The sequence below is a fragment of the Mytilus galloprovincialis genome, chromosome 6 (assembly GCF_965363235.1).
Source record: "Mytilus galloprovincialis chromosome 6, xbMytGall1.hap1.1, whole genome shotgun sequence".
Taxonomy (NCBI): Eukaryota; Metazoa; Mollusca; class Bivalvia; order Mytilida; family Mytilidae; genus Mytilus; species Mytilus galloprovincialis.
This window is the reverse complement of record NC_134843.1, coordinates 36477358-36492169: the sequence shown is the minus strand read 5'-3', so window position 1 is coordinate 36492169 and position 14812 is coordinate 36477358. Positions and strand designations below refer to the sequence as shown.

The following is a 14812-nucleotide window of genomic DNA, read 5'->3' as shown; positions in this document are numbered from 1 at the left end:
CTATGTGTTAAAGAGAAAGAAACCTAGCATCTTAGAAAGAAAATGTACATGTTTAGGTCACAATCACCTAAATGTTGCATACTGGTAACTTTACTCTGCAAGAGGGCTATGCAGATAAAAGTTTCAAATGTAATGAAGAATGTACAAAAATCGACCCAATTGTATTAGATATGGGTTAGATAGACCTAAAGTTGCTTGGGAGTGTTTTACCTACTAATTAACAGGTATTATAGCTTGTTGTTTGGTGTGAGTCAAGGCTCCGTGGTGAAGGCTGTACATTGACCTATAATGGTTTACTTTTATAAATTGTAATTTGGATGGAGGGTTGTCTGATTGGCACTCACACCACATCTTCCTATATCTATTATTCAAAATGCAAAGTACTGCGTTTTTTAACCTTGGCTCTAGTTTTTGTTTGCCCCAATTGTTTTTTTGTCTCGCCTTGACGGAGTCAAAAAGCGAGACTTAGGTATGATGTTTCCGGCGTCGACGACGGTGGCGTCAACAATGTATTAGTTTGTGATTAGGTCTAGTTTAGGTGAACCACAAATGGAAGGTCAATCATATTTGGTATGCAGTTGTATAAGCATTGGCACATCTCATTTCTATGGAGATTATTTAGCCCTGCGCCCTCAGTCATGGTCTATTGACTTCAAAACTTTTGCTTATTTACATGTATAAGTTTGTGATTAGGTCAGTTTATGGGGAACCACAAGTAGTAGGTCAATGATATTTGGTATGCAGTTGTGTTAGCATCGGCACATCTCATTTCCATGGAGATAATTTAGCTCCGCCCCCTTAGTCGTGGTCTATTAACTTTGAACCTTTTGCTTATTTTACATGTATTTGTTTGTGATTAGGTCAGTTTATGGGGAACCACAAGTGGTAGGTCAATGATATTTGGTATGTAGTTGTGTAAGCATTGGCATACCTCATTTCCATGGAGATAATTTGGCTCAGCCCCTTAGTTATGGTCTATTGACTTTGAAATTTTTTCTGAGTTATCATGTATTAGTTTGTGATTAGGTCAATTCAAGGGGAACCATTAGTGTATAAGTATACATGGAATATTTATGCTCTCTGTTATAATATGAGAACACCTCTTTTTCTTAAAGAGTACATTTTTCCTTAAACAGCAGGGATTCATTTAATCACTAAACTGAGTATCCAGCATGATATAAACTCTTTTATGATTTATACCTAACCATGCCACAACATACATTGTACATAGGATTAATAAAGATATGGTGGCTATGCCATACAATGACTATCAATAAACAAAAGTACTAATACACATTGATAAAGGCACAAGTAATATGCTGTTGTTCAATAGTCATAAAGAATAAATCAATTTAACTGAAATAAATCAAGGCCACAAATTAAATTCTAGGGATCACCATAAAAACCATAACTCCATATACACATAGAAAAACTGAAATTATAAAATACCCTTCTCCAAAAAAGGAGAAGCTTAAGCCATTGAAGGTTAAAGGTTCTGTTAAAGATTCCTTATAAGGCAGGTAGTAAAGTGATGTGAATGATACTGTTTAAGTCCAAAATTTGAATTTTTATGTATTGAAATTCAAAAGTATTTAGTAATTACAAGAGTTGATCTGTTTATCTGCTTTAGTTGCACATCCTTGTTGATTAAGATTTTTATTCGGATTTTTGTGACAAAAATGTCGGTTATTGATTTGGGGATGTACGGTGGGTGGGTGGGCGTTTTTGCGGGCGGGCTTCAATCAAATGTTGTCCGTGCATTAACTCATGAACCGTTCAACCAAAGCTTTTAAAATTTTAATATGTTGTTACTGACAACTAAATGAAGGTCAAGTTCAATAATGGCGATTTTGACTTTTACCGTTCAGGAGTTATGGTTCTTGAAAGATTGAAAAATGGAGTTTCCAGTCGTTTCCGTGCATTTACGCATGAACTGTTCTACCAAAGCTTCCCAAATTTTAATATGTTGTTACTGATGAAAAAATGGAGGTCAAGTTCAATAATGACGATTTTGAATTTTACCGTTCAGGAGTTATGGTACTTGAAAGTTTGAAAAATGGTGTTTCCAGTCGTGTCCGTGCATTTTCTCATAAACCATTCAACCAAAGCTTTTGAAATTTTTATATGTTGTTACTGATGACAAAATAGAGGTCAAGTTCAATAATGACGATTTTGACTTTTACCGTTCAGGAGTTATGGTTCTTGAAAGATCGTAAAATGGTGTTTCCATTCACGTTGTTGCATTTACTAATGAACCATTCAATCTAAGCTTTTCAAATTTTAATATGTTGATACTGACTACAAAATGGAGGTCAAATTTGATATTGACAATTTTCACTTTCAGCATTCATCAGTTATGGTTCTTGTGATATTGCCAGGACACAAATAAATGTTAATAAATCCAGTTTGCTGTCGTTGTGACAGCCTCTTGTTATCTTATTATGTAACTTCATGCACATGTGATAGATAATACATTATGTAATTTTGCATCTAAATCTTAAAATACTCCTGTAAAGGGACTGAAAACTTTTAATCAAGTATCCTTGAACATTGATAATGAAAATTTTGATCTTTCATCTGTTTGGTAGTATCGTTACTCTGAGCTCAGTAGTTGAAGTATTCTAGTGCATAATGAGTTCTCAGACTTGCTTGGCATGTTTTACTAATGTGCAGGCTGCATTCCAGCACATTAGCAAGTTACCATCATTTTGAAGCTATAAGGCTTTATGCGTTCATATTATCTCGGAAGGTGTAGAAATCTGTCTTAATTACTGAAGAAGAAAAAAATGTTATAAAAAACTCAAGGTCTATAACTTTTCTGATGATTTTCGTTAAAAACAACCAAATTGAGCTTTACTTATTATAAAATTTAGTACATGCATTGATAACTGTTTTATCTTTTTATGAGTAAGTATGTAAGTGGACCACTTTCAAGTTTGTATATCACTGGAAAAGACTGATCAATTATGCAAGCTTTTATGATGTTATTGACCAGATAGAGGGGATCGCCTGTATCCCTGCGCTATCAACATTTATCAAGCGTCTTAGTGATCATCATTGTGCAGGATAAAGTAGAAATTATGTTTATTCTGTAGGTACTTAATCACAATTCCGTAATGAAAGCAGTGCCGATTGTCAATTATTAGAATTCAATTTGCCGATTGATTCGTTCACTATAGCATCATAGTTTTCCAATCACTTGCTCAAATTGGAACGGAAGTGATGATGCCTCTCAAGGCTTTTATGATGTTCACTAAAACCAAAGTTTTTGACAGAAATGCATTGGACTCGAAAGTTGTCTATTCTATTGTATCTGTAATCCATGTTTTGAATGAGAGACTATAAGGTAAAATATGAACTTTTATATATAAATGAGTCAGTTGCTTTGTTAACATCCTTTAAATTCCAAAGTATGAAGTTTTGCTGTCTGTTCATGTTCTGTTCCACAGCCTAGTATCAGAAGTCCATTTTTATTTATGTCCATACTGACAGGACATTTGATCCATAATGAAGCAGTCTTCTGACATGTCATAAGTTGTCCATCAGCGTTCAGGACATGTAAGGCATTATTTCTCATGTCACATGTTATAACATTGTCATGAGAAGTTACAACAATGTCACATGGATCAAACAGTTGGCCTAATCTTGTGTCCTTAATGGGATTATATGTCCATTTAATAGCTCCTTCTGTTGTAATGGATACAATTCTTCCAGATTGGTTACTTAATTTGTCAAGAAAAATGATGTCACAATTTGAGTCTGAAGTGATTCTGAAAGGAAAATTGAACAGCCTATTGCCATCTTGATCATACTCATAAACTTTAAGTTGTTGTTTATCTTCTGATAAACACACTATTTGTCTTTGAACATTGTCTGCAACTGTTTCTGTATTTACCTCCTTAGCAATTGTACCTGCTAGAATTTGATTTTCCTTGTACCAATGTAGAGCTACAGGCACTTGAGGTTGTCGAAAATAGCTAGTTTTTGGAAACTTATAGAAATCCTTCATTTCATTTTCTCCATCCTTGACAATTTTCAGTTGTGCTTTGTTTTCTAATGCAATGTAAAGATCTCCAAAACTATTTATGGTCATGTCTCTTACTTGTATATTCTTTTCAAAAAGAAGCCTCAGCGACAATTCATCAGGAAAATCAACTTTTCTCAATACCGATCCTGTGCTAGTCTTGATCCAAGTTTTCTCCCCCGCTGTTACTTTTTCAATGGCATCCAAGTTAGTCACATAAGTTTTCAAGACTTTGAATTGGACTTGAGCAGGATCAGGTAATACTATTGAATGAAGTGATCCAATCAGGGAAGAGATGATTCCTGTGTTTATATTTCCTTCCTTGTATTTCTTATTTTTACGTGGCAAGGGAGCAGATGAAATATTTACATTGTTAACATAATCAAGCATTTCATCAGCAGTTTTGCATATTTTTCGAATATCATCAGTTTCCTTGATTTGATCAATTATTTCATGATTTTTCTTCAAAATAGATAGTTTGTGCCCAAGTTCAGATTTTCGTTTTTTTACTTCCTCTTTTGTTGTATGCAAATAACTATCGAATGTTTTCAGAAGTGCATTTGTTCGTTTAGTTATTTCTTCTTTAAACTTTATATCATGTTCCTCAATTCTTAGTTTCATTTTTTTGCAATGCTCTTGCTGAGTCTCTAAAACATTATCCAGTTTTGAATTTTCTTCTGTAAAGAATGGTATAAATTTATTTGAGATTATATAATCCTTATCTGCAAGTATTTCAAGCTTTTCATGTTGAATGGTTTGAATATCACACATCATGTGTTGCTGATGTTCTAGTGTCAAACAAACTGGACAGATTAGTTTATTACACTGACGACAAAAAATACTTAAGTCAATACTAGGGTGAATGGAACATCGATGTATAGCCAACTTCTTTCTCACAACATCCTGAGCATCAATGTGGCTTTGGTCTTGGATTGCTTCCTGTGACATCTTTACTGGTTATTTAGATTCTGTCTTGCTTTAGAATATTTTAAACTTTATCACATGTTAGTAGTCTGTACTTTGCAATTATCTATTAAACAACGCATATTAAATTCAGGTGTCCTTTACTAGAAAAGATATTACTTATCAGCCAATCAAATTTGTTAATTTATCTATTGTAAGTCATATATTATTCATCCAGATAGTTCTATTTATTATATATTTTCCCAAGTATATAAAAAACACATTAATTTGATTTTTTTTAACTTTTATTCCTTCATCAGATTTAGATGTATATGTAATGCTTTTATGCTCCATTTAGGGGCATCATATTTTTCTGTCTGTGCCTCTGTTTGTTTGTTTGTTTATTTGTTTGTCAGTCTGTCCTTCTGTCCCCCTTTTGGTTAAAAAATTTGATCAAGGTAGTTTTTTACCTGAAGTTGCACACATGTTACCTTTGATAATATCTTCTTAATTTTAATGCCAAATTAGAGTTTTTATCCAAATTTCAAAATAGTTGGAGTGGGGTTTCCGTGTACATTCTTGTTTTTTTTTTACTGTAAAGAATGGTTCAAATTCGGTTCTGATTATATGGTCATTATCAGAAAGTATTAACAGCTGTTCTTCATGTATAATTTGAATATCACAAATGATGTGTTCCTGGTGTTTTTGTGTGCAATATTCAGGACAGATCAGTTTATGACAGTCTCAACAAAAAAAAATAATGGATTACTTCAAGGGAAAAAAATATTCTTGAATAGTCCTTACATTTTCTATGACTTCATAATCACCTCTGTTTAGATAAATTGAATTTTTCTGTGACATTTTCGTATGTTCATCAGTTTCTGTTAAGCATACAATATTAAAAACTCTATCATACACACTTTTTTCCTTCACCTTAAACCGTTATATGATAACCAATTAAACAACATGATATCAGTTTATTAGATTTATTAAGTAATATACTAGATATATTTATTAATATACAAGATAAGTATTATTTATCAACCAATCATTTATTTTAATATACTATGGTATTTATGATGAGTTTATTTATAAGTACTAGTATGTCTTATAGGACAGTACAATAATTTGATATCTTTGCAATAGTTAAACTTTCTGTACTCTATTCCTCTATTTTTATTTTGATGATTGTACCATAATTCTAAATGGTAGATAACCCTAGCTATTATTTGTTCATTTTGTAGTTAAATTTTAGTGGAGGTTTAATTTATAAATATAGTTAGATTCTTCTTTTTTAAAATGCCACTCATTTTTCAATTTGGTCCCTATTTCCCAGTGAAATCAAATGACAGGTAAGGGCTAACCAAACAAGGCAAAATGAGCAAGGTTTACAACCTAGTATTGTTTAATTTAATTGAAAAATGCTTCAAAACAATGTTTGTGTTGCCCTAATGAAAATTGATGTACAAACAATGCTGATTAAGATAAAAATCAAAGTCCTTGTCTTTGCACTCAGTTTGTAATAATAAAAAGGGGTGTTCATTTTTACACATTTTTTATTTTATTGTTTTTTTTTTATTTAGTGTTGTTTGTGCATCTCTCTTAATTTAGCTATTAATGTACAAAAGGATGCCTAAGAAAGGAACCTAACATGAAACTTTAAAAAAAACTCAGGTAAACAAAAAACATTTTCAGTTCACAGTGATCTTGATGTTACTGACAAGAGCTTTACTATACAAGAGGACCATTCTGATAATATTTTCAAATGTACTGAAGAAATTAAAAAAAAAATAACCAAAATGCAAAACTTAAAGTCAATTAAGTATTAGATGGTGATTATATAGAACTAAAAAGTTGCTGGAAAGCATTTTACCAACAAATTAACAGGGGTAAAGCTATATGCTCTAGCAACACATTGTAGATATAGGAAGATGTGGAATGAGTGCCAATGTGACAACTCCCCATCCAAATAACAAGTCTTCTGTTAGCCTAAGGGACGAATCAATGCCAATTATATCTATGTGTATGCTTGATGTAATATTTTTACTATTTATATAACATGTCTAATGCTCTACTATGTATGGGAACTATTTGCCTCATATAGCATGGTATCACTGAACCATTACTAATAAACTAAATGTCCAACATAAATGATTTACACTATATCATTTTTGTCATTACACACATTTTATTCTCGGTGATTAAAGGTTACGCAAGTTATGTATGCAAGCTATACATAAAAATTGTTATCAACAAATAAAGTGCTTACAAAGTTACTGATTGCACTTTGGAAAACTGAATTGTCACACACCCCTCTAAGAAACCGAAACAATTGAAGGTTAAATTTTGTGAATCCTTATTTTATTAAAATTACTTAAATATTACTAAGTAGAAAATGTCAGTGTTAATGTATTGAAGGTTCAAAAAGTAGGCTGATATTGTAGAACTTTGAATATGAATGGGTAATGACAAAAGTTTATCTGTATATCTGCTTCAGACACACTTCCTTGTTGATTAGGATTTTTATCTCATGATGTATTCGTACACATGTGATTTGCCTTAGAATCTAAAAAACAAACCACCTGTGAAAGGACTGAAAACATTCACAACAAAGAACCTTGGACATTGATGAGGTGGATTTAGTCTTGCAACTGCTTGATAATATTGTAACAGATGGGGCCTTACATATTAGTGTTTTTGTGCAGGGTTCTCCAAATCTTTTTAAATGTCACATGGTATCATATTGTATCTAATTGAATTTGTTTTATGCACCAAAACTGAAAGTTGTGTCTCCCAGACACAATACTATCTCAAAGAATGTCCTATATTAACTTTGTTATAAAACAGTTACTTCAGAGTAGACTTGCGGGGGAGGATGAAGGTGACACTATGTCAAGTTTTGCATTAGAACACTTTGAATGTTATCAACCCTTTTATATATGTTATGGAGATGTAAGGATAACAGAACTACTATCAGGTGTCATACAAGTGAGAGGTTTAGCTATCTATAAAACCAGGGTTAGTTCACTATTTTCTTAGAAAATATCTGAACCAAGTCAGAATATGACAGTTGTTCTCCTTTCATTCTGTTTGTTGATAAAGTTAAACATTTCGTGTTTTTTTTTTTTATGAACTTCTCACTTTTTAGCTCACCTGGCCCGAAGGGCCAAGTGAGCTTTTCTCATCACTTGGCGTCCGTCGTCGTCCGTCGTCCGTCGTCGTTAACTTTTACAAAAATCTTCTTCTCTGAAACTGCTGGGCCAAATTTAACCAAACATGGCCAAAATCATTATAAGGGTATCTAGTTTAAAAATTGTGTCCGGTGACCCGCCCAACCAACCAAGATGGCCGCCATGGCTAAAAATAGAACATAGGGGTAAAATGCAGTTTTTGGCTTATAACTCAAAAACCAAAGCATTTAGAGCAAATCTGACATTGGGTAAAATTGTTTATCAGGTCAAGATCTATCTGCACTGAAATTTTGAGATGAATCTGACAACCCGTTGATAGGTTGCTGCCCCTGAATTGGTAATTTTAAGGAAATGTTGCTGTTTTTGGTTATTATCTTGAATATTATTATAGATGTAGATAAACTGTAAACAGCAAAAATGTTCAGCAAAGTAAGATCTACAAATAAGTCAACATGACCAAAATGGTCTGTTCACCCCTTTAGGAGTTATTGCCCTTTATAGTCAATTTTTAACCATTTTTCGTAATTCTTAATTATCTTTTACAAAAATCTTCTCCTCTGAAACTACTGGAGCAAATTAAACCAAACTTGGCCACAATCTTCATTTAGGTATCTTGTTTAAAAATTGTGTCCAGTGACACGGCCAACCAACCAAGATGGCCGCCATGGCTAAAAATAGAACATAGGGTTAAAATGCAGTTTTTGGCTTATAACTCAAAAACCAAAGCATTTAGAGCAAATCTGACAGTGGTAAAATTGTTTATCAGGTCATGATCTATCTGCCCTGAAATTTTGAGATGAATCGGACAACCCGTTGATAGGTTGCTGCCCCTGAATTGGTAATTTTAAGGAAATGTTGCTGTTTTTGGTTATTATCTTGAATATTATTATAGATAGAGATAAACTGTAAACAGCAAAAATGTTCAGCAAAGTAAGATCTACAAATAAGTCAACATGACCAAAATGGTCTGTTGACCCTTTAGGAGTTATTGCCCTTTATAGTCAATTTTTAACCATTTTTCGTAAATCTTATTTATCTTTTACAAAAATCTTCTCCTCTGAAACTAATGGGCCAAATTAAACCAAGCTTGGCCACAATCATCATTCGGGTATCTAGTTTAAAAATTATGTCCGGTGACCTGACCAACCAACCAAGATGGCCACCATGGCTAAAAATAGAACATAGGGGTAAAATGAAGTTTTTGGCTTATCGCTCAAAAACCAAAGCATTTAGAGCAAATCTGACATGTGGTAAAATTGTTTATCAGGTCAAGATCTATCTGCAGTAACAAAAGAGAGTTTTTAACGACTTCAGCTGGCTATACAACCCTTGCACAATCAACTGAATTTTGCAGAAATCATTAATAGGATAGATTGCCCTTATATGATAATTTTTTATTACCTTTTTGGTTTTTTTTTGGCAAAGGGGGAGCGGGGGAGGGGGGGGGGGGTTGCGCAACAACAAAACAACTTCACAACTTTCTCATTACTTTACATTTCTCGTTAGATAAATTTTACAAAATTCTCCCCTGAAACAACTGTCAAATTTAAACAAACTTGGTTTAAATCACCACTAGGATATCCAGGGACCACTGTGTATGATGACCCTGCCTGCCCACATGGCTGAAATAAAACATAGGTTTCAAACGCACTTTTTAGTATTATATCTCTGAAACTAAACGACAGTACAACAGTTGCATTTATCATGCATCAATTGTAAATAAAAAAATCAGGTGAGCGACACAGGGTCCTTGGACCCTCTAGTTAAATTACTTTTGGAGCTCTGTATTTTTTAAATTTTTTTTATATGTTATTATTTTCACCTGTGGATATCTGGTTTTAGTGTCAAGTTTCCTAACTTTATTATAATGTTCAGACCAATGATGACTGTCCTCTTCGAATGATGCTTTACGCTTAAGTTGTGAAATAAGTATGACTCTTGATTAACTGTGTTAACGCTGACATTGAATTTCTGTTTTTGTCTTTAAACGTTAAGATGACTCCTTAAAATGCAACTATTTATTTGAATTGATTGCAGTGGAATAAACCGTACTTAACACTCAAATTCTATCATCTGTGCATTTGCAATATAAAAATAGATAAATAAACATTTGAGGATTACTATGGAATACCTGTAGTCATCAGAAAGTATAAGTAAGAAACATTTTACAGTGGTTTACAATGTTCAAAATTGGTAAATCTATTTTGAATACCCCAACCAATGGAATTACATGAACACTAAACTCAATAAGATTTGGTACATCTATAGGACATCCTGTGTTGCTTGCCCAAATTAAAATATTTGAATCCAGACTTAGGCAAAAAAAGTTTTTACAGGGAATAAGACACTGTTGGTAAATGTGAAGATCAGAGGAGCTTAAATCTGAGCTCCTTATAAAAAGTTATAAAAATACCAAACATAAAATAAAATATAATCTAAGCTAAATCAAAAACATTTTGATTTTATTTCAAAACCTTCCGAATGCAAAAGTAAAATCACAAAAATACTGAACTCAGAGGAAAATCCAATCGGAACGTCCATAATCACATGGCAAATTCAAATGACAAAACACATCAAAAACAAATGGACAAGAACTGTCATAGTCCTAACTTGGTACAGGCATTTTCAAATGTAGAAAATGGTGGATTCAACCTGGTTCTATAGCTGTAGCCCACTATTTTAGAACTTTGAACATCAATGTGTAATGACAAGAGTTTATCTGTACATCTGCTTTACGTGCACTTCCTTGTTGATATGGTCTTTTATCGTATGACACCTTAATGCACATGTGATAGGTTTGCCTCAGAATCTAAAAATATATCTGTACTTAATTGAATGAACCTTGAACATTGATATAGTGAATTTTGGTCTTGCAACTGCTTGATAGTATTGATTGTTAAAATTTGGGCCCTAACAAATAAGTTTAGGAGTGCATTGTTCTCCAATAATATTTGAATGTGAATTTGTGTCAGCATGCATATAGTTGAAATTGTTCCACTTTGAGTAGTTAGATAAGCCCTTTACACTTGTATAAGACCTTATTTACTTTTCCTTTAATTTACTTTTTGCAGTATTTTTATCTGAGACAACTAACTGTAGTCAACAAACCATATATATATATGGTATAGAAAAATACATGAAATTCTGTATTCCTGTGAAAGTCTTGTTTCAGTATGCAATTTCACAACTTTGTTATTATTTATTGTCATCACAGGTTCAGGGTTCAGGGATAATGTTTACAAGCTTTCTGGGCTAACCAGAATGGATCCCGTGAGAAACAGAGACAGCACATTTTTATCTGTAAATCTGACTCCTAAATCAAAACTTTTCTTTTGCATCAATTGCAGTAAAAATGTACTAATGAAGGCATAAAAAATTAACAATACTATATAAAACACCAAATCCAATGCCCTGTACATCTGCAAGATAATAACAGGTATAATCAGAAAAGGAAAGGCATGCTGTATCATACCTGATATCATTACAAACTTTAAATAAAAAAGCAACAGTTCTTTACTAATGATAAACCATTGGTAAATCCAGTTTTCATACTCAAAGCAGTAGAGTTCTATAATGGAATTGCAGAAATTTCAATCTGAGCAAGATTTGGTACATGCATAAAGGGTAAACATCTTGCATCAAATAAAAATTGTCACAACAAGAATTAAGACGCAATCGATGATTTTACAGATCAGAGGACTTAATTCTGATATAAAGAGTGAGTTCCTAATAAAAAGATATACAAAAACCAAACACATGATGAAATCTGTCGAAAACTAAAAAGTATTAAATAAAAATCTCCCTAATCTAAATCAATAAATTGGCAAGCATACCAAGTTCTAATTTTTTTTTATACATTAGATACACTACATAGGCTCTTATTATTAGTCTGTGCAATATATCTGAGGGCTATATTTCAGCACAGAATCTGAGAGCCATGATTCTGCAGCTCTAATGTTTTTTGCAGCCATTTTATATTATTCTAGAAAGTGACAAAATACTGTCTAAAAGCTCAAAAAAGAGTTCTCAAAACTTTAATCAATTATTGATTCAAAACAAGGCCTTCACCTGTACTGATAATTGTATTAAAAAGCTATCATGATGAATTTTTATTCTTGTAGAATTCAGTACAAATATTATTTGCTGAGGTAAAGATGTGATTTTTTTTGGTTGTACTCCATGTTTGGCTTAAGAGTAAAGTATTAAAATTTTATTTACGAATGGTTTCTTTTTCAACATCCTTTAAATTCCAAGGTATGAAGTTTTGCTCTTTGTTCATATTCTGTTCCACAACCTAGCATTAGATGTCCATTTTTATTTATGTCCATACTAGCAGGATATTTAATTTCTAATGAGTCCGTCTTTGTACAAGTCATGATTTGTCCATCAGAGTTCAGGACATGAAATGCATTATTTCTCATATCACATATTATTATATTGTCATGAGAAGTAACAACTATATCCCATGGATCAAAAAGTTGGTTTTGTTTTGTGTCAATAGGGCCATCATAAGTCCATTTTATTGTTCCTTCTGTTGTCATGGATATGATTCTTCCCGATTTGTTACTGAATTTGTCAAGGATGATGATATTACCCTCAGTGTCAGAAATGATCCTGCGTGGATAAATGAATAGCCGTTTCCCATCTTCATCATATTCATAAACTTTAAGTTGTTGCTTATCTTCTGATAAACACACTATTTGTCTTTTAACATTGTCTGGAACTGTGCCCATACTTGTTCCCTTTTCAACTGTGCCTGCAATTAATTGACCAGTCTGGCACCAGTGCAAGGCTACAGGGACTTGTGGTTTGTCAATCCATGGTATGGGAAATTGATGAAAATCATTAATTTCTTTTTCTCCATGCCTTACCATTTTTATTTTGGCTTTATCGTCTAGTGCAAGAAAAAGATCTCCTGACTTATTAACAGTCATGTCCTTGACTTTGATATTGTTTGTTTCTCCTAAAACAAACAGTTCATCACTTAAAGCAATTTCTCGCACAAGTGAGCAGGCACAATTTTTTATCTAGGTTTTCTCTCCTGATGCTACTTTTCCAATGACATTCAAGTCAGTTGTATAAGATTTCAAGACTTTGAATTGGACTTCAGCAGTATCTGGTAATGTTATAGGTTGGAGCATTCCAATCAGTGAAGAAATAGTTTCTGTGTTTATATCCCCTTCTTTGTATTCCTGGTTTTTGCGTGGCAAGGGAGCAGATGAAATATTTACATTGTTTACAAAACCAAGCATGTCATCAGCAGTTTGGCAGATTTTTCGAATATCACCACTTTTCTTAACCTTATTAATCATGTCATGATTTTTCTTCAAATTCAGAAGTTTTTCCTCAAGTTTGGATTTATTGTTTTTTACTTCCTCATTTGTTGTATGTAAACAATTTTTAAATGTTTGCAGCAGTGCACTTGTCTGCTTTGTTATTTCTTCTTTTAGCTTTCGATCATGTTCCCCAACTTTAAGTTTCATTTGATCACAGTGCTCCTGTTGAGTAAAAACAATCTTATCCAGTTTTGAATTTTCTTCTGTAAAGAATGGTATAAATTCATTCATGATAATTTCATCCTTACAGGTAAGTATTCCAAGTTTTTCATGGTGAATGGTCTCAATATCACACATTGTATGTTGCTGATGTTCTTGTGTTAAACAAAAGGGACAGATTAGTTTATTACACTGACGACAAAAAATACTTAAGTCAATACTAGTGTGAATGGAACATCTATGAATTGTCAATATATTTTCAACTACATCTTGAGCGCCGCTATTGCCTCTGTTATATATGGTTGTTTCCTGTGAAATCTGTATCGGTTCACCAGTTTCTGTGTTGCCTCTGTTATATAGAAGTGTTTCTTGTGACATCTTTATATGTTCTACAGTCTGTTCTGCTTTGAAATATTTAAAATTTTATTATACATAATTTTGTTTAGTTCCTGTACTTTGTATCTATAAGATAACCTATTATTAAACAACCTTGAATATTAGTAATCTAAAAGTGTTTGTATTTCAGATATATTCAGTTATGTCCCAGAGAAGTTTTATTTATCAACCAACCAAATTGTGTTCACTATATTAACAGTAAACCTTATTTGACATGAATACAATGCTGTAACATTGATTGATTAACTTTTCTGTATTCCTGTACATATATTTAAGGATTGTAAAATTATTCAGAAACTTGAATATGGCCACAGCCTTCATATGTTCATTATGTTATAAAACTAAGTTATGGTATAATTTATAGATGCCTATTTTATTTTACCTCCCAAAAACTTTTTAAAATCTCACCCCATTGCTTAATTCATTACCTCTTGTCCTTATAAAATCAAATTACAGATTGGGATCACCAAGCAAGATTTCCACACCCGGTTAACAAATTTTGTGTTACCGTATATAAAAACTGATGTACATACAAAGCTGAAAAGATCAAATCGTATTTCTTGTGTCTGCACTAAGTCTGAAAGCATCAAAAGAAATTTTGTGCAGTAAAAACCCCTTTTTTCTTTTTTGTTTATTGTTTGCCACTGGACAATAAGCAACCAGCATTCATTCATTCCTTTTTCTAAAGACATTTTTACAGCAGCTTTGTTTATTAACATTTACTTTTTATTCATATTTATGTGTGATATGATGGTCAGTTAATGCATGATCCCATTTATAAGATAAAAAAACATCACCTGAAT

General features: G+C 32.5%; 2 protein-coding genes across 2 annotated transcripts in view; one reads left to right on the top strand and one right to left on the bottom strand.

Annotated features, from left to right (window-relative positions):
* Nucleotides 1-14812, top strand: part of LOC143079490 (rotatin-like) — a 94183-nt gene that overhangs the window by 41699 nt on the left and 37672 nt on the right. The gene's annotated exons all lie outside the window — the stretch shown is intronic.
* LOC143079489 (uncharacterized) lies at nt 12137-13052 on the bottom strand. Its single transcript, XM_076254847.1, has one exon. The coding sequence runs from the start codon at nt 13050-13052 to the stop codon at nt 12351-12353; it is 702 nt and encodes a 233-aa protein (XP_076110962.1). The 3' UTR covers nt 12137-12350.